At 26.9% G+C, this 25,786-nt stretch overlaps 2 protein-coding genes across 3 annotated transcripts; both read right to left on the bottom strand.

Annotated features, from left to right (window-relative positions):
* Positions 1-261: 261 nt before the first annotated feature.
* LOC113549983 (UDP-glucuronosyltransferase 2B10-like) lies at positions 262-11,608 on the bottom strand. Of its 2 annotated transcripts, XM_026951541.1 has the most exons (6): positions 11,290-11,608; positions 4,709-5,101; positions 3,354-3,785; positions 1,916-2,135; positions 917-1,136; positions 326-614 (listed from the first exon to the last, which is right to left on the bottom strand). In XM_026951541.1, exons 2-6 carry the CDS (start codon positions 5,099-5,101, stop codon positions 326-328), a joined length of 1,554 nt encoding a protein of 517 aa, XP_026807342.1. In that variant the 5' UTR covers positions 11,290-11,608. The 2 variants fall into 2 exon arrangements, with proteins under 2 accessions (XP_026807343.1, XP_026807342.1); XM_026951542.1 differs by lacking the exon at positions 11,290-11,608 and having other exon boundaries at positions 262-614.
* LOC113560639 lies at positions 5,744-25,536 on the bottom strand. The gene is made up of 13 exons (XM_026966646.1): positions 25,413-25,536; positions 23,492-23,936; positions 21,348-21,786; positions 21,029-21,251; positions 19,182-19,404; positions 18,518-18,740; positions 15,923-16,168; positions 15,456-15,718; positions 14,984-15,314; positions 14,383-14,605; positions 14,094-14,313; positions 13,669-13,946; positions 5,744-5,781 (listed from the first exon to the last, which is right to left on the bottom strand). The coding sequence occupies exons 2-13, from the start codon at positions 23,881-23,883 to the stop codon at positions 5,744-5,746; spliced, it is 3,099 nt and encodes a 1,032-aa protein (XP_026822447.1). The 5' UTR covers positions 23,884-23,936; positions 25,413-25,536.
* Positions 25,537-25,786: the final 250 nt, after the last annotated feature.

Genomic DNA, 25,786 nt, shown 5'->3' with positions numbered 1-25,786 from the left:
TGGAAAACACATGCCTATAGAATTTGATTACAGTGCTACTACAGTAAAGTGAATTATCGCTAAATATGAAAACTATTCAAGGCAGCACATAATTTTGATTCAAATTAAATAAATACAAAACTGAATGAATTAGTAAAAAATAATATTCATGTATCCTTAATATAAGTTTTGTTCAGACCCAATTACCAATATAAATGTAAAATTTTAATAGAAATTATTTTCGTACTGCTGAAATAAAATGTATAAATAAAATAAATATGGTTAAATGATTTTGTACGATATTATGTATTGTATAGTAATTCAGGTACAATATAAATTTAATGTTTTAATTTTTCTTTTCCTTCTTTTTGGGTACGGTCTTTTTGAATAATTTCTTGTAGATGGTTTTAAACACAATGTAATTTAGATACAATACAGCAAAAATGATTAGCGTGATAAAACTGATGACATCAACTAAGTAGTATTTCCACCAAGGCATTCCAACGGCCGCGGTCCTCAAGTGTTTCGCTCCTTTGTGTCTTATTACGTACTCTGTCCAGTACACGGCAGTTTCGGTTGCGTTCAATGGCCTGTCTTTGAACCGTTTTGATAGTTTTTTCACATTTATAGCGTAACTAGAAAAAATATGTGTACTGTTATATTATATACTGTATTAAAACAATCAACTACAATACTTGATTATATATAAAATTAATTTAATATGATTTTATTTTTGTATAATTTAAAAACTGTTATGTTCAAACAAACGGTTTTTAAAAAGTTTAAAATATTAATAGTAATATGATGATTTCAATTTAAAGTAATCGAGTGATATACACTATTAAAGTTTTCTATTTGAAAACAATTTAAAAAAAGAAAAATATTACGGAAACGCGATAAAATAATGACATAATAATTGTTGTGTTTGCAATCTCACCTGCTATTGTTAATTATTGTTGTAATAGCATTATATAGAATATCCTCCGTCATCGATTCATAGTCCAATAAAATACCTGAACCCTGTTTCACTAGTTTTAATATATTTCTAGGTTGATCGAAGAAAAACGGTATGCCAATGATTGGTACGCTTGAGTGTACAGCTTCGAGTACCCCTAACAGTCCACCGTGGGTCATGAACAGACGAACTTTTGGATGACCTAAAATTAAAATTCTGTATTTAATTATGTTAATAATAGTTGTTAATAGGTACGAGTTGTATTATGATTTATATATAATGATAGTTTATAATACACAGAGTGATTTACCAAGCAATAGGCATTGTTTACTCTCATTTTTTCACACGTAAATTTCAACATTCATGTATGAATGTGGCATATATGCCACTCATTCAACTAGTTAAAAATTATATATTTTTTTAATTGATTTGTTTCTTTGAGAACACCCAAGAATTTGTTACTCATACATCTTAACGTTAACTAAATTAACTGTTAAAAATTATTTTTTTAATGAATTATTAAACTGTAGGTAGGTATTAAAGATAATTTCTCATGATAATATTAAAGACTTGTGGTCTAAAATGATTTAAACACTATAGTAATAAACATTAATATATTAGCATTTTATAATTTGTAAAAATTGTTCGAACCTATAGTAAATATAATTACGTCTATTTTATTTTTTATGTAAAACTTTTATTAAAGATTATTCGGTATCAATAATACATTTAACATTAAGTTAAATAACTCGTACGAATTTCAAAAAAAAAAAAAAAATGAAAAGCGTGGTTATCATTTAAAGAAAATAAGTTTGTACCTCCGCAGAATATTCCTTAAATGATATTAAATTACTATAAGTATCTAGAAATATAATTTTTAAAGTGTATTTAACAAATTTTAGATTTTTGTGTGTGAAATTATATTTAAATATGTAATATTTTTAATATTAATTATTTATATGTCATTAACTTATTACATACTTAAAATATCTCTTTGAGGCATCCATTTGCTTATATAGACATTATCAGGTTTGTCTGGCATTTCTTCTTCATATTTCCATAATACTCTGATGGGTAATTTTGAAAACACATTTTTAAACATTTGCAATACATTTGGTGGTAGTGTAGATATACGAATCAGAGAGCCAAATGTGAAAAACATAACTCCATTCGGTGAGTCGTCGATAAATTTCAATATGTCCTATTTACAAGAATAATAGAAATTAGTAATTAAAAAAACAGTTTACATTTTTAACAAGATTCAATAAATGTATAAGCTTTAATACGTGATTATATGACATGTACCTGTATACATATTATTTTCTAGTTACACGTACCTACTATATTATATAAGCATGCGTATAAATTATAAAATGTGTATTTTTCATGTAATTAATTAATAATTAGTTATATTGTTTAAAAAACAATTTCAAAATGATGAGAATTTAGTGCTACTTATTTATATTATAACCTACGATATGACATTTCTATTATAATATAATATTTGTCATTTTCATAATAAATTATACCATAGGTTATGAATTGTTAGGTATTACTGGCACTAGATAATTAGTATATTACTAATTAACTATTTGATCTCTTACTTACAATAGTAAGCTATTGTTTTATTTTTCTTGTGAAAAATATTTTCTTATTATACACGACCATGCACGTTTATAAGTATGTACAGCTGTTAATTTTATTTTTAGTATTATTCATTTAAACATTGATTGCTGGAACCATTATACTATGTTAATAACTTTTGAACTTCAGTATCCGCATGATTGAATATGTTATTGTATAAATTATTAGTTTTTAAGGACTCGATTTGTAAATCATTCTGTTTTAAAATTAGAGTAAGACTTGTTTCAAAATCAAATAAAGTAATTTAATATACTATTAGATTGTTGCTAATTTTATTAAAACAAAAAAAAAAAAAAAAAATAACTAAAACTTGTTTTTATCATATTATCGTATTATATAATACAAAAATATTTTAATTATCAGAAGCGAATAATAATATTTAAATGTATGTTTATATTATATTTTATCAAAAAATAGTATCCAAGATTCAAGTGACCATAGTATCTATTGGTTGTAAATCGAATTTAGTAGTACATTCTAGAGGCCATACAGTTATGTTATTTTAGTAATTTTAATAAACGATCTAAAAATATTGATGAAATATCAGTGAGTATGGTTTTATTATTTCTTTCAATAAAATTTTTATTTCAATACATCATCCTGTATTGTACCACGGTAAACGGAGTTATGCTTTACACCTTTGCGGTATCTGCGGCTTGTATAAACTTACATCCTGTCTAGTTTTATTTTTTTTTAATGATTCAATTCTTAGGGTCACGTTTAATTAAAAATAAATGTGTATATATTTGCATTTAATTTAGTAGTATGTATTTACTTTGGGTAAGGGCTTGGGGGGTTTAACATGTATTCCACCAATTTCCACCATATTAGGAACTAGGGGGCGTGGGCCGTCCAAAGAAAAGTGACCGTTGACAAACACCATGGAAGTGTTATAAATTATTTCGTTGATGTGAGGTACATCCGGTCCAAAGTTCTCTTTCAACAGTTCATTTGCTGGCCATTCACTATAATACTTCCACGCTAATTTAAAGTATATATAGTACAAAGTGTTGATCATTCGTTCTTTAAAGTTCATCTTTCCAGCTGCTCTTGTTACGATCGTTGGTATATAGGATGGGTTGTCTGAGCCACCCACACGATCGTAGCTCCATGGTAGATGTGAGCTGGACATGATAGACAATAGGGGTGCCTTAAAATGATAAGCAAAACCAACATCACAATCAGCTCCAAATATTTCTGTGAAAACCTAAGAACAAAAATATAACAATTATTATCGTTGCTCTAGCTTCGAGTATATAAATAAAAAATAATGTATATTATACATTATACAATATAAATAGAAAAATATTATAGAAGTATCAAAATTTGAATCTTTCTTCTTATATTATCATTTTCTGGAATAATTTTTATTATTTTTGAGCTATTATAGGTCCAAGAAAATTTTGATTTTCTTTTTCTTTAAATGTTGATGAAAAAAGTTATCCACTGAGTTAAAATTCTTAAAAGTTTAATACAAAATTCCACTTAAGTTGTTCTTCTGTATTATGTATAAAATTATTTAAAATAAGCAACCAACATTTTTTGTCGCAAGCATTTGAAGTTCCAATTTTTACAGAATTCGTCAAAATCATAAAAATTAGAAACATCACAAGTATTTTGAAGTAAACAATTTATAAAAATCTTAAATTTTTATAGCTAAGATATGAAACTTTAATAAAATTGCTCCTCAAAAGTAGTTTATACTAGGCCTAAGAAATAAAATGACACAAATTTAGACGAAATCACTTATATTAGTGACAAATAACAATGATGATTATTTTATTTTGCTATATGAAATAAATTTTAAGATATTATCTATTTATACTATATGAACCTATTCAGGTACTCTTTTTTAACAGGTAAGATGTTCTGGTGAAATGACACAATATTATACATTAAATAAAATAAATTACAATGTAATAATAATGTTATGTTGTAACAGCAGCACATGTCGAGTGATTTTTTTAATAGCAAACACTCTATAGATTGGTAAATATTTGTTTTTTTTTTTCAAATAAATGTTTTTACATATTATTTTAAAGCACATAGGGTATTTTATAACGCTATATTTTTTAAATGTTTCTTATCACATATCTTAATCGTGTAATATAATACGTCAACATCACTTACCGCGTCGAACTTGATGTCGCTGCGGAGCAACGCTTGCACCTGAGGCAGCTTTTGGGCCTTCCGACAAATGTTCATCTGATGGTCGGCGATGAACCATTGGTTGACGAACACGCTGGACAGGTATTTGAGCACCATTTCGATGCCCACCGTGTTCATCGCGGCCGGGAACGTCGCCGACACGTCGATGTCCGTGTAGTTGGCCAGCGGCGCTTTCTGCGGGAACGACGTGATCACCGTCACGTTGTGGCCGCGCGCCGCCAGGGCCTTCATCACGCTCTCGTACACCACCCAGTGGCTGCGGCCGTTGATGGGGAACACGCCGAGGATGTTGGCGCCATCGGCGACGGACAGCGCGCCCATGGCGGCCACCAGTAACAGCCCGACGCACTTCATCTGCGCACGGACAATAGTAAACCGTCAATAATTATTATAATGGTATACCATCACACTGAGTGTCAGGGGGTGCGTCTAGGAACGAAAAACGCGGGTGAACTGTATTAGGCACTAATAAGTAACCGTCTGTTTGAGTCTTATACCTATTTGGTATTATCGACTCTATATGTATTCGAATACATAAAAAAAGTGATAAGCCGTAGACGCGTATTATTAAGTATTGTGTAGGGTTTTTTTCCTGTGACTAATATAAAGTATTACGTTAAATGTGTGCAAATATAAAAAATCACTAACAAATATCAGTTAAAATAGTATTAGCTCCCATCATCCCCCCACTATATACCCATTGATTGACGGTATTGAGATGCTACGTACGTATCACTATTATAATATCACTGCACCGATATATTATATATAGGTACCTGCTGAAAAATCGGTGTTTTATATAAGCACTTATGTGGTAGGTACATAAGCCATATGGCCGTGCCTTAAACCAAAAATACATAAAAATTATTTGCCATAAGATGATTGTATACGTTGAGAAAAATTAGAAAAATTAAATAAAATTCAAACGAGATAATAATATGTTCGAAACAGTGTAAATATGCCTATTCTTAATTATTTTAAGATGGACACCATTATTTAGAAATCTGATTTGGTATTTTTAGTGCCGGTAAATCCTATACCGAAAAAACAGTCAACACTTTATACGAAATCTGAACATACATATTGTATAAGCATCGCATTAACGAATTCATATCGGTGCATTGATTTTGAATATAATATAATATTATGTATTTTGTGTGAAAATAGAAACAAGATAAACGTTTGAAACAATAACACACATTTTTGTTATCGATGATGTATGAAATAATAATTAGGTTAGGTTTGGGTAATTAAAATTAAAAAGTGCTATTAAAATCTGGGAAGATACTCTCCGTTAATCAATGATCATTGTCCATTTACTATTATACTGCCTTTGCACTATCATTGTGAACACAATGTTATCAAAATATGTGTTTATATTTCGATTAGGTACCTAATATTTCATTAAATGTATTATTTTATTTATAATTTACTTATTTACGGCACTTAAAAGTGCGTTCTGCTAATGTATTATGTATAAAAATAAATTATTTGAGACAAATATTTTGTTATGTATGACGAAAACATGATTTCTTATTACTATTATTTAATTCTATACTGCTGTATCCTAAATAATTAATTTAATAATTCTATTCATTATTATTATCATTACATAATAAATCAAGAATGCAGATTAGTTTATTTTTAAATATGATTTGCTTATCAAAGATGCAACTGGGAAATTGATAATTTTGGCTTTATAGTTTACTAAACATAATTCATTACATTAACATTACCTATTGGCTATTTGTAATACAATAAACCTAATAATATGTTTATATTTACTTGTGTAATAGAATACCTTTATGTACTGTAACAAATATTGTTTACCTAGTTAAGTCAATATTTCTATTTTCAAAATATTGATATAATATTATGTAACATTTTAAACGATTTCGATTAAAATTTAAAGTGTTCTAACTACGCAACTGTTTTTACTATAATAAATGTAATTTTGGATAATATGGTATAGGTAAATAAATATAGAATTATTAAAAAACTAATTGAAATTTATTTCAAATATATAATCCTACTGTAGCAATGAATTTATTGTTTATTTATTGTTATTTATTTATATATAATATATTTGAATTTTATATTTATTATGTATATATAATATATATATATATATATATGAACTATTAAGAAAAAATTAATAGTATAGATAAAAGTATTTTTTTTAGAAATTCAGAATGATTAAGTCATATATTTTAATAACTTTCAATATACTTAGGTAGGTATAAAACCGGGAAGTGTAACACATTTTAGAATCCGAGTGAAGCGATAATGTATTGCATTGTTAGGTATTGATGTAATAAGTGTTTATTTTTAGTTTAATTTAGTGTTTATACCTACACTATAAGCAGTTTAAAAAATGCTCCAATCTTCAACTTTGAGAGCAATTTCTGATTTTTGATTGATTAATTGAATTAAGTGTTTTAAGCCAGAATTTTATTAAAACCTTAAAAATGTACAAATTATTATGTTATTTAAAAATCATAAAAATTTTGTTTTTATACTTAAGTTTTGAAAATTTAATATGAGGTTCTTTGTATATTTTTTAAACTATATAAAATTCTACCGGAAAACCGAATTTATTTTTTCTTTGCTTTGAATTTTGAATTTTCACAACATTCATTATTCAATATTCACCTGTAATAATTATTTCTCTTTAAACAATTTTTGATATTTTGTTGAATTTATAAAAAAATAACAGTAAATACTGGACATTTTCATTAAATTTTTATATTGTCATTTTTATTCTACGATAAAATTATCAAAAATGTTTCTGAAAAAAATCTTTATGAGTTGTTTTTTAGACATGGCAAATTAAATTTTTTTTTTTTGATTGTTGATAAAAAATTATTCGCCAGCTCAAATTCCTTTAAATTGTAATACAAAATTCTACATAAGTTATTATTCTTATACCTGATGTATAAAAATATCAACAATACATTCACATTTTTTTATAATATGCATTTGGAGTTAACACTTTGACAAAATTAATCAAAATCACAAAAATGTTGATATAATAGTATATAAATATATATTATGACAATTATTAAATACTAACAATATAATAAATGCAATATTTTCGAAAACAATTATAAAAACTAAATAAAAGTAAAATAATATCAATATTTTTTAATACAATACTTTAAGTAAAATTAATAGTAAAATAAATTATGCCATTCTAAACGTATATCTATCATGAAATTTAAAATACTTGATAATAGGCTGACAGCATAGGCAAACTGTGGGTCATGCCATCCTTACCTAATGCCGACAGGTTATCGACCTCAGAAATGATTTAGATAAATAACACATAATAATATATTATAAATATTTTTTATATAAAACCATTTTTGTTGTAATTTTTTTTAAATGTAGTGACAGAAACGATAAATATCCATTTTTATCACATGTTATATTACTATAGCTTCTTCTACCTGGTGTCATTTGTAAATTATTAGAAATAAAAAAAGGTTTTTAAAATATATTATTGAAATCAACAAAAATATTTATGAAAATACTTTTTGGTATTTTTATTTTTATTTCTAATTTATTTATTTGGGCATACTCATTTCAATACGTATATTCGTATATTTATATAAATAAGTAATAAGAAGAGTGTGGTGGTGTCTGATGTCAACAGGTATAGTATTTTCGTTGCGATGACTTGGTATCCTAACCAAAAATAGGTTGTCATTTAATAATTATTGGAATTCAATTAAGCTTGAATATATTATGACAGATGATTATAATATAAAAAAACTAATGTCTAAGTATATTAAATATTTATACAAAAAACAAAGCCAAGAGTATTAATTGTATAAATTCGATAAGTTCTTCTATAACATAAAAAATGTACTCTAATACTTTTTTAACGGGTTTGGGGGAAATTTAAAAATATTTTGGCCTAGCCTTGTACAAAATGTTTAGTTTCGCCTATGGCTAATAGATCGTTCTCGACGTTCCCGTTCAGAATAATTTTTCGTATATAATGATAAATCATTAAATTAAAATTTAGTTCACCTATAATAGTGATTTATTCAAAACCTATAGTGTACAACAGTAGAGTTGTATCACTTGCTTACTTTTTTTAGTTTTATATTCGCGAACAGAATATTTTTCTGAGAATTTCTATGTATTAAAATTGAATTTCATATAATTTAAATTATAAGTAATCAATATTTAGACGAGTGGAGTGAATACCCAGCAAAATATTGGCTCACTTTCGTACTTATCTAACCCGTAAATATTTATATACTAATTAGTAATTAACTATTCGGTTAAAATTTAATTTTTCGCAATTTCGAAAAAGAATGCTTAAACAATAGATAGCCTTTAAAATAATTATCTTGTCTGTAGGTAGGTACTTTGAAGTTTTAACTTACATAATATAATAAAATAGTTATTAAAAATGTATTAACATTAAATAATAGGTATTACAAAAACTTCTTAGTGAACAATTATTATAATTTATTCAATTTTTATTTTTACACGGTTTATAATAATCATCATTTTCAATCGATTAAGTTAAAATATGTTTATTTTATTGTTCAAAAATATTATTTTATGTAATTTAATCAATTTTTTTTTAAACCTGTTTATTGAAATTTAATTTAGTGTTTTAATTATGATTTTAAAACTTATACAAATATTCTCAAATGGATAATATACAAATAAGTTTAAATATAACAACTAAGGTTTAATATTATACATGATATAAATGGATCATGAATAATACAAAAGTGAAATAGTAGCATTAAAGATTCGTATTCTAAAAGTTTAGTATTATTCTTCATAAAATAAATATAACCTCATGTAAACATATACAGGTATAAATTTAATAATAAGAAAAAAACCTGATGTGTACCTATGTAATTTATAAATTTTTGTTACAATTGTTTTTTAAGATCAATCTGAAATCAATATTATACAAAACTAAGTAACTAACCGTTTAACTAGACTTTACCCTATGAAAAATAATAGATAAAATATGATGTTATTTCGGCGTATTTCGTTTTAGCATGCTAACGGCACCATATGATTTCGTCTAATTGAGAGATTGTGGCCTTGAACAACGCGATAGTAAACGTTTACGTAATTCGGATATACAAACGTGTAATCTCAGGCTGATCATTGAAGCACAGGCTTTGTGTGCCAATCAAATCATCCAATCAATTTATAAGTGTCATTTTTATATAGTTTTTATATATTTCAGTTTATGCACAAATAAAAATCGGTGTACCTACCTAGCTTTTCTAGAATTCGATTGGAGGAATGATCAATCTACCTGTCATAGTGGATTGAATTTATTACTTGAGATATTTTTAAGAGTGGTTCCAACTACTTTTTGAACTTTTTCGATATCTAAAAATAATCCCTGAAACTTCCGTCAAAACAGGTCGAATATTTTTTAAACCTATAAGCTACAAACATACGGACGTTGCCTTTTATATTGTATGCAGTACATTTGCAGACAAACAATTAGTTAAATATAATTTTCTTTTATTGAAAAAAAAAATCAACAGAAACGTATAGTGAAGTAAGGTGGGTCAACTAGCACTAAAACCGAGTAAAACCTAGTTCTGTATATAAGCAAACAATTATTCGATTTTCGTGAGTCAAATTGAAATTTATGTATGACTGTGTGAGTGTGTCCACTCTATAGCAACCTATATGGAACAAAAAACGAAGCAAAGAACATACCCCGAATCTGAAGGAATATGTGTGAAAAATGCGATGCTAATTGGTTCAATCTGTTCTAAGTCTATAGACTTATACAGACACGTACATTCATATTTATTCATTTATATCTATACGTAAGTAAATAGATTGGATAATTTATTATTATGTTATAATAAAAGTATAATATTACAAATTTAAATTCTTATTTTTTACTACAATAATATGAATAATATAAGTATTTACTATGTACACGACTTTTTATATATTTTAATTGTTGCTCAGAGATCAATCAGTTAATAATATAACAGAGGTGGCCAAATTGCGGTTCTCTTCATTGACGTATGCGACTCACGGTCTTATTTACAAAAACCAAAATTTTAATATTTTTTTGCATACATTTATAAAAAAAAAATGTTCTTATTATTATTATTATTTTATAATTTAATATGTTTTTCGGATGTGAGCTATCTTTATTATTTTTGTGGTATAAAAGTACAGATTAGATCATTTGGCTTTTGATATAATTGCATTAATATATGTGGCTCGCGTACATAGTCATGTTGGCCACCCCTGTAATATAACGTGTGTATTAAACTTATTCCTATATTTCCTTAAAATAATAAAATATAATCAAATAATAATCCTATTTGAATTTTAAAAATAATGACTGAGAAAACCAAAGAAGAAGAAGAAAATAATTATAATATATTAATATAAATTTAATATTAACTTATTATTACTTGAATAGATATATAATATTAAATACAGCTTACAGATTAATTAAAAGACGTGTTATATTTGTATATATAATTATTTAACGATTTATGATTAATTTAGGTTCTACTTACGTTTCAACTGATGTCAGTGATATGACAACTACGAGTTTATGATTCTAACAGCACATCAACAAAAATGTAAAAATGCGATCTTACGACAATTGTAGGTGATGTAACGATCATAGGTTATAATACATTTTTTCAACAACTTACAGGAAAAAAAAACGCTGTTCGGTGTCGATAAGAGTGCGTCTAATAAAAAATAAATACAATTAAAAAATTTCCTGTACAAGTAATATCTCGATAAAAAATAGCCTAGTGCCGACGAATCACGGACACACACTAATGCAATTCACGCGGACTGTCGACGATGCGTCGTCGTATATAATTATATTATTATTACTGTTATTTTCAACCAGCGACGAATCGCGGGAGGTTGGACTTGACATGAATAACACACAGCCACACAGGTTCCCCTACTATTTTATAATTTTTTATGCGGCAATAGTTTAAGATTGATGTAATTTAGTATTAACAATTAATATTTAATATGATTACCACGAGTTCCTAAAAAATAGGAAAGACGCCTTAACAATTATTAATGACCTTCACGTTAAAATTTGTAATGCTATATTATCAGGATGATGATAATAGAGCAGAATATAGTATCTACACGAGTCGGGTATCAGTTATTAGTGCGACATTGAAACATAGTAGGTATTAACCAGTTTCTCCTGTTACCTATACAATCGCATATTACAGCTAGTTGAACAAAAAATATCAATATATTTTACATGTGATATTATATTATATTCATAAGAATTATGAAATGTTTTGTCACAATAATTATTGCTTTTTGAAACAGATATCGTCAAAAGGTACTAGTCGTATAATACGTATATCAACAATTTTTTTATACTATAAATGGTATTATACTCAACTATATTTGAATAAACGTATTTAAGTGTTATGGTATGATTGTAATATTACAGATAGGAACAGTAAATATGGTTATAGGAACTTGTAATGTGAATAGTTTGTAATTGCGTGCAGCACTGCCATAGTTATTTTATAAATAGGTATTAGGTAATATATACATAAAATATAACCTACATAGGAGCCTATGTAACGTATATTATCTAATAATATTTTAATATATATTTATGATTTCAGATTCAATAAAATGTCATTAGAACCTTTTTATCGTTATTATAATTAGTTTTGTTATATATGATCACGTACTCAAAAATTAAAGTGTATCCAATACAAATAGGTATATAACATATAAAATATTTGTTTATTATAATATTTAATGGTATTTATTTATTTATTTTTTGCGCATCATGCAAGTGGACGTGTCAGGGGTCGCCAATTAATACTATTGAAGGGCCACATTAGGGATCTGAAGATTTTTCGCGGGCCATCAAAATTCTAAGTACCTACATACTTACATTATTTAAAAACCAATAATATTTAAATAATAATTTACAATAATAACACTTATTATATCGTTGTCGTATTATGTGTTAATTATTCTTTGTCTGCGGGCCGGATAAAATGTGTTCGTGGACCGCCATTTGGTTACCCATACTGCTCTATGTTATATATATTTTTTACCATGTGAATAGTGAATATCTATCGGACGAATTTAATGAAGTATAATTTTATAAACTTTTAAATCATAAAAGTTAATAAATAATTGAAAAATATTATTCGATAAAAATAATATTATCCATAATTTAGGAACCAATTATTACAAATATACAAAAATAGTTTTTTTTAACTATAATCATACATTACTATATGACTACATATTATTATATTTTTTCTGTAACCGCTTAGTAGTGACTACTGATTAGTGGTTGTGTTAAGTATTGGTTATACCTTATTTAACGTAGGTGGCTAGATTAGGTGTCAAAATTACAGCGAGTTGCAAACTTTTAACATTTATACCATAGATCATTTATAACTATGATTAGTTAAAAATATTGATTATTTATTACTTATTAGTTATATAAAATTAATTTAATAGATTGATTTTTATTTTTTATGCATGTTGTTATGTAAAATTATAAAAAAAAAAATAGAAAATCACGATTTTCTTTAGTATTTCATCATATGTTATATGACCTAAAGATAGCTTATAACTTATAAGCTATAAACAAATCTTTTTATCATTAATACATTTCATAAAATGTTTTGAACATTTATAATAATATAGAGTTCATATTATATATTATGATATATTACACCTATTCAATAAAACTATTTCATAAAAATGGTCAAATTTTAATTAGGTAATCGAAACTGATTTTTTTCAAAATAGACTTACCGTTTATTTCGAAGGATTTAAATGTATAAAAGATAATAATAATAAAAAGCAATAAAAAAAAAAAAAAATGTTAGTAACTAAAAAGGTTCAAACGTTTTTATTAAAATATCATTATTCAGTTTTAATTTGTTTCAAATGAAAACATTTAACAATTGAACGTTTAATTATTATTAAAGTATATAACACAATGATTAATAAGCTAATTGAAACTAATATGATGACCAATATAACATCTAACTGATGATACTGATACCAAAACATGTCGTTTGATGCAGGATTAATGTGTTCAGTTCCATTATGTTTAATTACATACTCGGTCCAATATGTAACTAGCATATCCGGAGACATTGGCCGATCTTTAAACATCTTATATAACTCTTGAACATTTTGTTTGTACCTATAGAAATAGAATATATTTTTATGCGATATAAATAAATATACATGTAACTGTATATTATTATAAATTTAATAATTTTATCTAATTCATGGTTATTATACTTAATTATAATTTATTAAATCATTGTACTGAAAACAACGAACATACTTTTGGTTGTTGATAATTTCTTTAGCGGCAGTTAGAACTGAATCTTTATCTATTGTTTTATAGTCTAGACTTAAACCTATTCCCAAGAATACTGCGTTCGCTATGTTTCTATGTTGATCACTAAATAATGGTATGCCAAGTATAGGTACTTGATTGATGATGGCTTCATTTATACCAGATAATCCGCCATGATAAATAAATAGTTTTAATTTTGAATGTGCTGTATAAAAAAACAAATAATCATAAACAAAATCTTTATAATATATAATCAGAAATTAATCTAGTGTACCCATTATGTCTCTTTGGGGAAACCATTTTTTGATCATGACGTTCTTTGGTTGATTTTCCATTACTTCACCATCATACTTCCATAGTATCCGTTGTGGTAGTTCAGCAAATGCCTCTTGTAACGAAATTTGCATTTTCGCCGGAAGTGAATCCATTTTTACAGTGGATCCAAATGAGAAATATATTACTCCTTCTGGAGCGTCGTCAAGAAATTGTTGTATATCCTATTTAATACCCACGATTAATGCATTTGGTGATAAGTAAAAATGAAACGTTTATTTTATAATGTTATTTTTATGCGTACATTTTTTTTTTAATATTAATGATTTGTTAAAAATATTTTATTAAAAAAATATAATACTTTTAATATCTAATAGTAGTAATTGCCGTATTTATTAATAATATTTCTATTTTTATTTTAGATACCAATACTCGTACTCTATTCACTACATTTCCTATTCTTCTGTTTTTATTTTATTCCTATAGGCTATGATGTATAAGAAATATTATCTGCTAAACAAGAATAAATATAAGGATATGATGATTTTATAAATGCGTAACTTATTATGATATAAAAGTTAATTTATAAAAAAAACCCGTACTTTTGGTAATGGTTTGGGATCAGTTACGTGAATACCTCCAATTTCTATAAGATTTGGTATCCAAGGCCTGGGTAGGTTGAAAGAGAAATGACTGTTGACGAATACTAATGATATTTTTTTCATTAACGTGTAAGAATCCGGCACATCTTTGCCGAAATAATTTCTGCCGATTATCGTTGCTTTGCGATTGTACCACCAACTTTTACTAATTGACTTTAAGTAATCGTAAGTATTTAAAAAACGGTCCCAAAATGTTTTAGGACTCGCCATCGCTACGTTTAGTGTGGACGTGTACGAAGTAATCAAAGGATTACTAAACTCGCCATTTAACCTAATAAACAGGATGCTTGTTTAATGTACATGTTACATGTATAATATATATATGTAGTAGGTATTGATGTGTTATTAGAATGTAGCATGTAGTAAAGTTAGAAAACATAAATAGGTAGTTAATTTTATTATGAACGTATACCATGTCGGCATGGCAGATGTTGTAACGGCAATCATCGGAACTTGCAGTTTGTAGGCTATATACGAATCACAACCTGAGCCCAACAACTGTGTGACGAAAAGGTCATACTTTTTGGATTCGAGCACGGTCCAGAAATCTTTACACTTATAAATAGCTTCACATGAAATGAGATGTGTTTCGATTAAATATTGAATACCATCAGATCCAACAATGTTCTTAAAGGGTGCCGATGCTGACCGTGTCATGTAGAAAGACGAATCTATCTTAAAAACAATAAAATTATGCTAATTATTTGGTGTTATATTTTGTTTAGCATTGACATTTATGACACAAAACTGTAAAATAAAATTGAAGTTTATTTCGAAAACTATTCTATGCCATTATACGAAAACAAACATAATATTGTAACAACGGTAATAAATTGTACACTTGAATAGTTTTACCATAAAAAAGTTCTATAAACTTACCTGAGTATAGTTTTCAATTTTTTCTTTTTTTATAAAAGGGGTTATAACAGTAACATTATGGCCAGCAGACACGAGAGTTTGTAATACAGCATCCATGACGTTCCAATGACTCTGTCCATATATCGGTACGAAAGCAAATATTTGAGCTCCATTAACAACAGTCATTATACAGTATACATTTAAAAAAACTATGGTAAAATTCATTTGAAATATTATACAATAATAACATACGAGCCTATCGATAAACTATGTTATACGTATAGTGTGTATGTTAGTGTTAAGTACACGGTAAAATAAAAACACAATTGTTTAAAGAATATTTCAAACAAATGTGATACTTCAACATAATAATTTAACATAAATGTTAAATAAAATAATGCAAAACAAGTATTATCATTTATTATTCGTAGTTGAATGAAAAACACATAATTAAACCTAATCTAATATCTTATTTTACAAAACTACTAATGATGTATTTTGTTTACAAAATATTTAGTTATCAGAGAAATCAACTACAAAGCAATATTTGTTTGAAATTATTATTAGTTATTGTATTTTGTTTTATGTATTTAATTGTATGATGTATTAATCAGTGCCACTTGTACATCACAAAAAGTAGTACTTATATTTTTGTATAATCTTCTCTATTATTATTTCATTAACTTTAGATTTTCAAGTTGGAGTACCTGCACGTATCTAACAGAAGCAATACAGTAATGATTATTTTAATCGTTTTATTGATTAATTTGAACGTTGTATAATTACACTTTTGCACCTTAATTGCGCTGTACCAAACGGTTCTGAATGTGGACTACCCTCATATTTATTTTGATGAGAAAATGCCCACCAAACGCCTTTTAAGTGGGAATGGAAGTCAATTGGTTACGGTAAAAATGTGTTATATACTTTTGGTTGAAAAGCCGTAGGTAGACCTTTTTCCGTGATTATTGGTTTGATAATGTCATATATAAATTTATAATAATGATTATTACTAACATTATATTACAATGTCATGTAATACACGAACATTATTTTGATGAATAATAATTTCGTGTCAAATACAATCGTCACCCGACTGTTTGATCAGACACAAAATATGTCTACACTATTAGTGTTAGTATATTTCAATACTAAGTTTATGTAATATGGTAGAAATATTAGTTCTTTCAATAGATTTTTGCATAGTAAACATCCAATCAATTTTTTACTTGTTAAGAAAGTATTTACCATAGTCTATACTAAATAAATTACGTCGTCCCCCAGATTTTTACCATTTTTTTAAATGAATTTATGAAATTATCTTGAAATTAGTTCCGACATTTTGAAAATTTTATTTTAATAATTATTTTGGTTTATTAATGATGCATATATTGTTGTTATAGATGATTTGACAGATGTGATCGACAAAAATAATGAATTCAGCGTAATCGTATTTACTTTTAATTCGTTAGTAGGCTTAGATACAATTTCTTCAGACGGTGATTTTCAAGTCGTATTTGGTAGTAGTGTATATATATATATCTTAACAGACTATGGCAGGTATACGCGTGTTAAATATTATTTCATGTTGTTCATTATGTTAATTAAAAATATCTGTTGGTGATATTGATAACTAAACCTATCGAGTTATTTAGAACCGAATATATACATTTTATACTATTCGGATCATTAAAAGTGTATCCAAAGGCATACTATTATAATATATTTTAGCTACATTAAAAATAGAAAATGTATAAATTCTAGTAATAGTATTACACTTGCTTGTGTAGGTGCAAAATTAGGTGATAGGTTTTAATCGGTTTAATTGCATAAAGTTATCGAAAAATAAATAACATTGTTAAAGTACTTTTAATATATTATATATAGGAATGCAATTATAAAAATAATTATAATTTATCAACAAAATAAATTTTCATAAATTTACATTTTTATCTTCATATGTGTGTATTTTATTATATATAAAATATACAATATTCGAACATTGTATTAGACTTTATAATTATATATCATTTATAAAAGAATCTTGTAATTTTACTTTTTTATACATATAACTTATGTAAAACTGTTCATAAACTATGATATGATGATAAGAGTTTAAAGTTGTACATAGAAGATTCAGTACGAAATCTCCACACATGTGCAATATTTGAGAAACTAATAAATTTGAAATCATTACATGCATATTTTCTATCAATTATTCTAGTTTTGACATAATTAAGCTAAATTTGATTTCACTTTTATTATTGTCTTTTAAGAAATATGTATTCTATTTTAGCTATTCACACACAATAATGCCTAATCATACTTAATTTAAATAACTGAATATAAGTATACCAAATATCAAACATTATTTTTAAAATTTATGTATAAATTATCGATTACTAAAATAGTAAAATATAAAACAATAAATCAGTTAATAATTTTTAAAAATAAAAATAAAAGCTTTTCTAAAATACAAAAATAACAAATAAAAATAAATATTTATTTCATATATTTCAAAATACATATTATATTTACAATTAGAATCAGTTCTTTCAGTTTTTAATCTTTTTTTGATTTACTAAAATTACAAATACTATTTTTAATAGCTTTAAATAAAAAAATAATAATACTTAAACTAACTAAGAAAATTAATACAATGGTAATTAGAATATCAATTAAAAAATATTGATACCAAGACAATTTCAAAGCAGCTGTTTTTAAATGATGTGCACCTTTGTGTTTTATTACATATTCTGTCCAATATATTACTTCTTCTTTTGGTGTATTCGGTCGGTCTTTAAATCTTCTGGAAAGTTCCATCGCTTTTAATTTGTATCTATAAATGCAAAATTATACTATATTATACATTTATATTCTTATACATTAAGAAAAAAGTATTGCCTGTATTTTTAAATCATGTTTATTAATCATATTATATTATATTATATTATAAACAAGTGCTTTTCAACTGGTGTGTCAGGAACTTTTGAAAGTTTTTTATAATAATTATAATTAATAAAAATATAATATAATATAAAATTATTAATTAATTAAAATTTTATATCATATTATATTTTTATAATTACTTAAATAAATTACAGTTTTGTTTATTTAACTTAGTATAAATAATTAATAATAATATAAAAAAATGTCAGTTAAAGAAAAAGTTGTTCATGTCTGAAATATAGATATGCGAAAATGTTATAAAGACGGTGTGTCATGTTTTTAAAAAGGCAGATTACTGCTATAGACTAGAATGTAATGTAAAATTTCTTACTTGTTATAGTTAGTTGTCATTTCTTTGATAGCATTCACAAATATATCTTTGGTCAACGTTTTGTGATCTAACATTAAGCCTGCACCCCAATGAGCTATGTTAGCAACATTGTGTGATTGATCAAAAAATAGAGGAATACCAAGTACAGGTATTCCACTATCTATGGCTTCGTAGATGCCAGACATACCACCATGAGATATAAATAATTTAACATTCTTATGTTCTGAAATAAAAAGGGTAAAAAAAATATTTAATAGATGAAATATGTTCAAATTTGAAATACATAAAGAAAATTATAAAATTTAATAAACAAGTAAACTGACGTTAAACATTTTAACGATTATCACATATTATACATATTATTTAAGTGCAGTACAGTAGTGCAACTTGATAATAAGGGGCCTATGTGAAAATTTACAGACCGGCGCCCTTACCTAATAATAAAAATGAAAAACAGTCATACCTTATTATAACTTTGAAAAATATTGTTTTCTCACATGTCATAGTATTAATTAATTAAATTTTTTTTTATACAAAATCAAACAAAAATTAACTCTTATTGTTTTTACGGCAGTAAAATCATTAATGATTTTGTTTGTATCCAATTCATTATTATTAGATAGTAATACAAAAATTCTATAGGAAGATAGTTTTTATCTTAATATCGTCAAACACATAGGTAATATTGTCACGAGTCATGACTTACATAGTACACATACTAACATAATTATTAAGTATAATAATAAAAGAAGTTTCAAATTTTCAATTATAGTGTATACTCTGTAACTCTTTACCCGCATTTCGGACCTATACTGTATTACGATACACTTAATTGCTTTCTTACATAAGTATTCGTAATTTGAATTATTCTTTAATTTAAAAGAGTTAAGACATAATTATTTATTATATTAAAACAAATATTATAATATGTGTTTATATTATAGATTATAGTATAGGAATATCGTACATGAGTTTTTTAATTTAGGGACCCTCAAAACCAGGGGCCCCTGTGAATTGCACACCCAACACTCCCAATAATTGCGCCACTGGTGGAGTATATACAGAGTGTCCCGCGAGGATTTACCCATTGGGATATCTCCTGAAATAATAAAGATATCATAATTCTGGTTTTTTAATAAGATTCACAGGAACAAGAACTACAAATATTTCATATTTTAATTTATTTTTATGTTTTGGTAAAAAAAGTTAGAAAATGTATTTTTTTATTTAATTATTTAAAAAAAAATTGAAGATAGCCATTTTGTAGAGTATTTTTTTCAGAAAATATTGACGTTTTAACATTTTAATTTCATAAATTTCTTGATTTTTAATATTTTTTCTAGTTTCGAAAAAACTGCGAATTATTAAATACGATAGTACCATGTGGTATCATTGTATCAAACATGTGGCCCGCGATACCACTATGGCACTATCGTATTTAATAATTCGCAGTTTTTTCGAAACTAGAAAAAATATTAAAAATCAAGAAATTGATGAAATTAAAATGTTAAAACGTCAATATTTTCTGAAAAAAATACTCTACAAAATGGCTATCTTCAATTTTTTTTAAATAATTAAATAAAAAAATACATTTTTTAACTTTTTTTACCAAAACATAAAAATAAATTAAAATATGAAATATTTGTAGTTCTTATTCCTTTGAATCTTATTAAAAAACCAGAATTATGATATCTTTATTATTTCAGGAGATATCCCAATGGGTAAATCCTCGCGGGACACTCTGTAGAGTAGGTCGTTACTTAGAACGCTTTTACATAACTCATTATTTAACTATCCTCGTAGCAGTTACAAATTATTAAAAAATAGATAATAGGTTAAACGTGTACCTAATATATCTCTCTGGGGAAACCATTTTCCTATTTTAACATTTTTCGGTAAGTTTTCTATGTTTGGAACGTCGTACTTCCACAGTACTCTTTGAGGTATTTCTCTCAATGCTTCAACGAACGTTTTCTGCAAATATGCTGGTGCTGTTTCCAACTGAATTACAGATCCTAACGTAAAGAATATAACACCATCTGGAGAATTATCGATATACTGTTCAATATCCTAAAAAATTAAAATTAAAATAATTAACAAAATATTAATCTAAGAGTAAAATACTAAATTATATTATACAAATCATATTACTAAAATACGACTAACTTTGGGCAGTGGTTTTGGCTGTACTAAATGTATTCCACCTATGTTCACAAAATTAGGTAGTAGTGGCTTTGCCAAGTCTACGGTATAATGCCCGTTGACAAATACTAATGACGAATTTTTCATTAAGGTGTCAGCATCTGGTGCGTCAGAACCGAAATATTTTCTACCGATGGCCGTTGATTCCCTGTCGACCCATTTGAACACCACATGTGAGTACAAGTAGTCGTATGTGTTCACCATTCTCTGTATGATGTTTGTGGGTACTGCGTACGACGCGTGGTACGTGGAAATGTGCGCGGGGTTCATGTGACTACCGAACGTACTATGGTACCATGTATGAACATGGCTCGAGACAATGACTATCTGTGGTATTTTTAAATAATACGACACATATGCATCACACGACGAGGCAAGTAATTCGGTAATAAACAAGTCATATCTATAAAAATCAAAAACAATATAATCAATAGGTATTATAATATATTAATATACTATTTATTTATTATCGACTGTTTATTTTTAAAGGTAGAATATTATTATCAAAAATTTCGAACTGTAATAAATTATGTCTTTTAAATTTAAGTTATAATATTATGAAATAAATGTTGTTGTGCTTAATTAGTTTGTAGTTTATAAGATTATTATAATTTTTTATTACTATATACTACTGTATTACTTGACTCTGCCTTTTATCAAATCAACGAATATAATCAGCACAGACATTTAACACGGTAAAGTTAGTAGTTCCGAAGATCATTCAAAAATATATAGGTATAATAACCGGAAAGATCAGGTGTATAGAGAATATTATGTAAATATTAGATATCAGTATACGCTCTTTTAGTGATTATAAATATGATAGTAAGGGTTATTCAAATCAATCATATTAAAATTGTATTTTGTTTATTCACATTAATTTAAAAAAATAATATATTTACATTTGTCATAAATTCAAAAAAAATATTAATTTTTTACCTAATTTATATAATTAATACATTTAATTTGTATGTGTGTTTTATAACCTTTTAGTAAGATTAACAATTATATTCAAATATAACGGGCTTCTGCACGTTTATTAAAATTACTAAATTATAATAATAATTGTATACACAATATGCATATACGATTTCGATTTATATCAAACATAATATGAATCGGCATTCTATATAATATCTACATTAAATATACACTTAGATCAACATAACGGCAAGAGCAACGATTATTCTCGCTCGGGCAGAAGTTTCTGACTTTCTGAGTGATAAAGAAATAAGCACAAACAAGAGAGCAAAAAAAGTAAGAAGTTAGAGAAACCATGGTATCAGTTGGGCTGGCTTACAGATATACTATGATGTATATACTAATATACATCATACAATGCGACATCCTTAAGTTTAATAATTAATATCAATGATCCACCTTCATACTGTTTACAACAACGGATGATAGTAATTTATTGGTAAACGTTCAATCGACTGCGCTACACAGAATACAGTGAATACTATAATCACGCAGGATAGGTACCGGTCACTGACCAGTGACCACTGTACATTGTTCACCCGTGACCCAGACCGCCACTGTACAATTTTTATGTACGTTCATCAACACATTTTGTTAATTTACTAAGTTGTTGTTTACTATATTTCAGTAATTTATTAAAATTGAATAATACAATTAATTACAAATGTGAAGTCATAAAGTGATGTAATACGAATTACATAAAATTAGTTATTTCAGAAGTATATAGTTTATTCGTGCACTTTAATTCTTTCTGATTTTAAGGGAGAAAAATATTATTGTCGATTGAAGCGAAACAAACGTTTTCAGGAAACATAATCAGGAAATAACGAGGAAATAGATTTTTTACCAATAAACCCCAGTATATGTTATGCTGCAAAAACATTAGTGTTAAATGTCGGGTGGGTAGTTAATCATTCAATATATCGACCACCGCTGATATTGCAGTGAATTTCGTACCTATTAAGTAATATTTTTTTTTAAATATTTAACGACCGACAACATTTTTACTTTTTTTTTATATAGTACACTTGGGTTTTCGCGTATGGCACGCACATAGTAACAGGCGGCAAGCACTACACGATAAAAACAAACGGTCAAATAAAACAAAAAATACATGAGCTCCTTGCTTATTCGTTTCAACGGTGCGCCAAAACTCGTCGTGCTCGTACACCGCCCGGCACATGTCCTTGTGACGACCCGAGAGAAACGGCAGGTTGTTGTGCGCCGAACATTCGCCCATCACCGTGTCCCAGGGCACGCTGACGCCCGACGGTACCAAACGAGACATGTCCACTTCCGTGTAATTGGCCACCGGTCGGTTCTTGGGGAACGGCGTGATGGCCGTGACGTGGTGTCCGCGGGCCACTAGCGTCTGCAACACCGAGTCCACCACGTTCCAATGGCTCTTGGCCGCAATCGGCATCATAGCCAGAATTCTCGCGCCGTCTGCACCGCCGTAGTACCGTCCCAACGTCAGCACGCCAACCGCCAGGGTCGCCATGCACCAGGGCGCGTTCATCTTCACGCGGCCGTAGTAGATGTCGCAGTCCGATGCCTATAAATGTACCGTCGCTGAAACGGATCGATCAAACCGTAAGTCAAAGCATCCGACACGCACTACACGCTAACACATGATAATATTACGGTTTGTTAGTGTGATGACGATGCGAGGGAAAGGTCGAGCGATAGAAATGCTTCTTTACAAACAGCTACTATTACTGAAGCAAAGACCCCCAATGTAATGATCTATCTATAAAGAAAATTTAGTATGATCGCGGTCATTATTAACTACTATAAATTATAAGGTTTTAATAGTTGTCTAACATTTCAAGTATCTACATAGTTATTTGTTTTTGAGTCACACTCAAAAAAACAAAATCAATTTTGTGAAAAACTATAGATTTATGTAAAAACATCCTGAATTTTGTTTATTTCTCCTCCCCCATCCCGTTTATTTTGAAAAATATTGTACTGGCACCTACCAAAGTACCTCTAGACCCAAATTTTTTTCTAGACACCAATTCCAAAGTTAGAAATTGAAACATTTTTATCTCACCAAACGGTGATGACAGATAGAAAAAAAAACCCATCATTGTAGAGTCAAAATACTTATCGCTCCGCTAAGAATCTAAAATAAGTATATATTTTATTATTGATAGGTCCTTGCGTTTGAAATGTAAATAATTACGCATAATATGCCTAGCACATCTGTATAATTATATCAAACTATCTACATTATAATACAGATAAATAGATACATAGTATTACTGTATTTGATTTCAATATATATAAAGTATTTAGATTATAACTAATGTTATACATTTTCATTGTTTAATATCATTTAGAAAAGCATGATTAAACTAAAAATATTTCAAAAGATATATAACTTACCTATAATTATTATTAATATTTGTACATGGTGAGTAAAACGCAACATTAGTCACTACAAATAGAATAATTAGTAATTATTGTAAAAAAAAAAAAAAAAAATTATAATAATCAAAGTCTAAAATAATTGGTTTTTAATTTATTAAGATAATATTTAATTTATTTTTCTTAAACACACATTAAAGTGTATGGTTTATAATTTATATTTTAATATATTATCATAAAAAAAATTATATAAACATTATATAATATGTATTTACCTAAATTAAATGTCGCGTTCATAAACTCTATAGTTACTTAGGTATGTATTTTTTAAATAAACACATATTTAAATTAGTTTTATGTTAATCTAAATATTTTAAATAATAGTAAAACAAAATATATTTGGCCAATAATGATGCTGTTTCGATGTTCACACTCACACAATGCACTAAAAATGATCACATATAGCGTCGTTAAACTTTTTACGTTATGTATATACAATAATATTAGTTATAAAACGAGTTTGAACATATAAAGGTCTCATTTTCGGTAACGGAAGGATGTGTTTATTAGTCCATTATGCATGAATATATGTATTTATATACATCACAGCCTAAATTCGCTATCTTAGCGAAAACGCTAAAATATAAACGACATAATCGATGAAACAATACGCACCTATACTTAGTTTACTAACTTGAACGCCGTTGCACTAGAACTGATATTATGGAATGGACTAACTATATAATATTATGATTAATTAATACATTTATTTATAATTGTCTTTGTCTACCTATCTACATGACCGCTGTAAACATAATACCACGATTATAATATTATATTTAATCTTATTTTTTATCCACGTTCGACTCGTTTGAATGAAGCCATAATATTGTTTACACATTACGTAAATTTACCTATATCTTATAGAATTCGAGTTTGTTTACTATATATGTATATATATATTATGCCTGTTGATAACATTAATTACATTTTAAATCAGTTATAATCGCTATAATACTGTTTATCCATTTTATATGTTTATCGGAATA

The sequence above is a fragment of the Rhopalosiphum maidis genome, chromosome 1 (assembly GCF_003676215.2).
Source record: "Rhopalosiphum maidis isolate BTI-1 chromosome 1, ASM367621v3, whole genome shotgun sequence".
NCBI classification, from domain to species: Eukaryota; Metazoa; Arthropoda; class Insecta; order Hemiptera; family Aphididae; genus Rhopalosiphum; species Rhopalosiphum maidis.
Note: the sequence above shows the minus strand (reverse complement) of the source record. Positions and strands in the feature narration are given on the sequence as shown.

Excerpts from the sequence above, each read along its gene's own strand:
- LOC113560639 (XM_026966646.1), bottom strand. The coding sequence starts at position 23,883 with ATGAACGCGCCCTGGTGCATGGCGACCCTGGCGGTTGGCGTGCTGACG. Across the intron at positions 21,787-23,491 it reads CGCACCGTTGAAACGAATAA|ATATGACTTGTTTATTACCG; the intron begins GCAAGGAGCTCA and ends TGATTTTTATAG. Across the intron at positions 13,947-14,093 it reads GAAATTATCAACAACCAAAA|GTACAAACAAAATGTTCAAG; the intron begins GTATGTTCGTTG and ends CTATTTCTATAG.
- LOC113549983 (XM_026951541.1), bottom strand. The coding sequence starts at position 5,101 with ATGAAGTGCGTCGGGCTGTTACTGGTGGCCGCCATGGGCGCGCTGTCC. Across the intron at positions 3,786-4,708 it reads GCGACATCAAGTTCGACGCG|GTTTTCACAGAAATATTTGG; the intron begins GTAAGTGATGTT and ends TTTTGTTCTTAG. Across the intron at positions 1,137-1,915 it reads GCCTCAAAGAGATATTTTAA|GTCATCCAAAAGTTCGTCTG; the intron begins GTATGTAATAAG and ends TTTTAATTTTAG.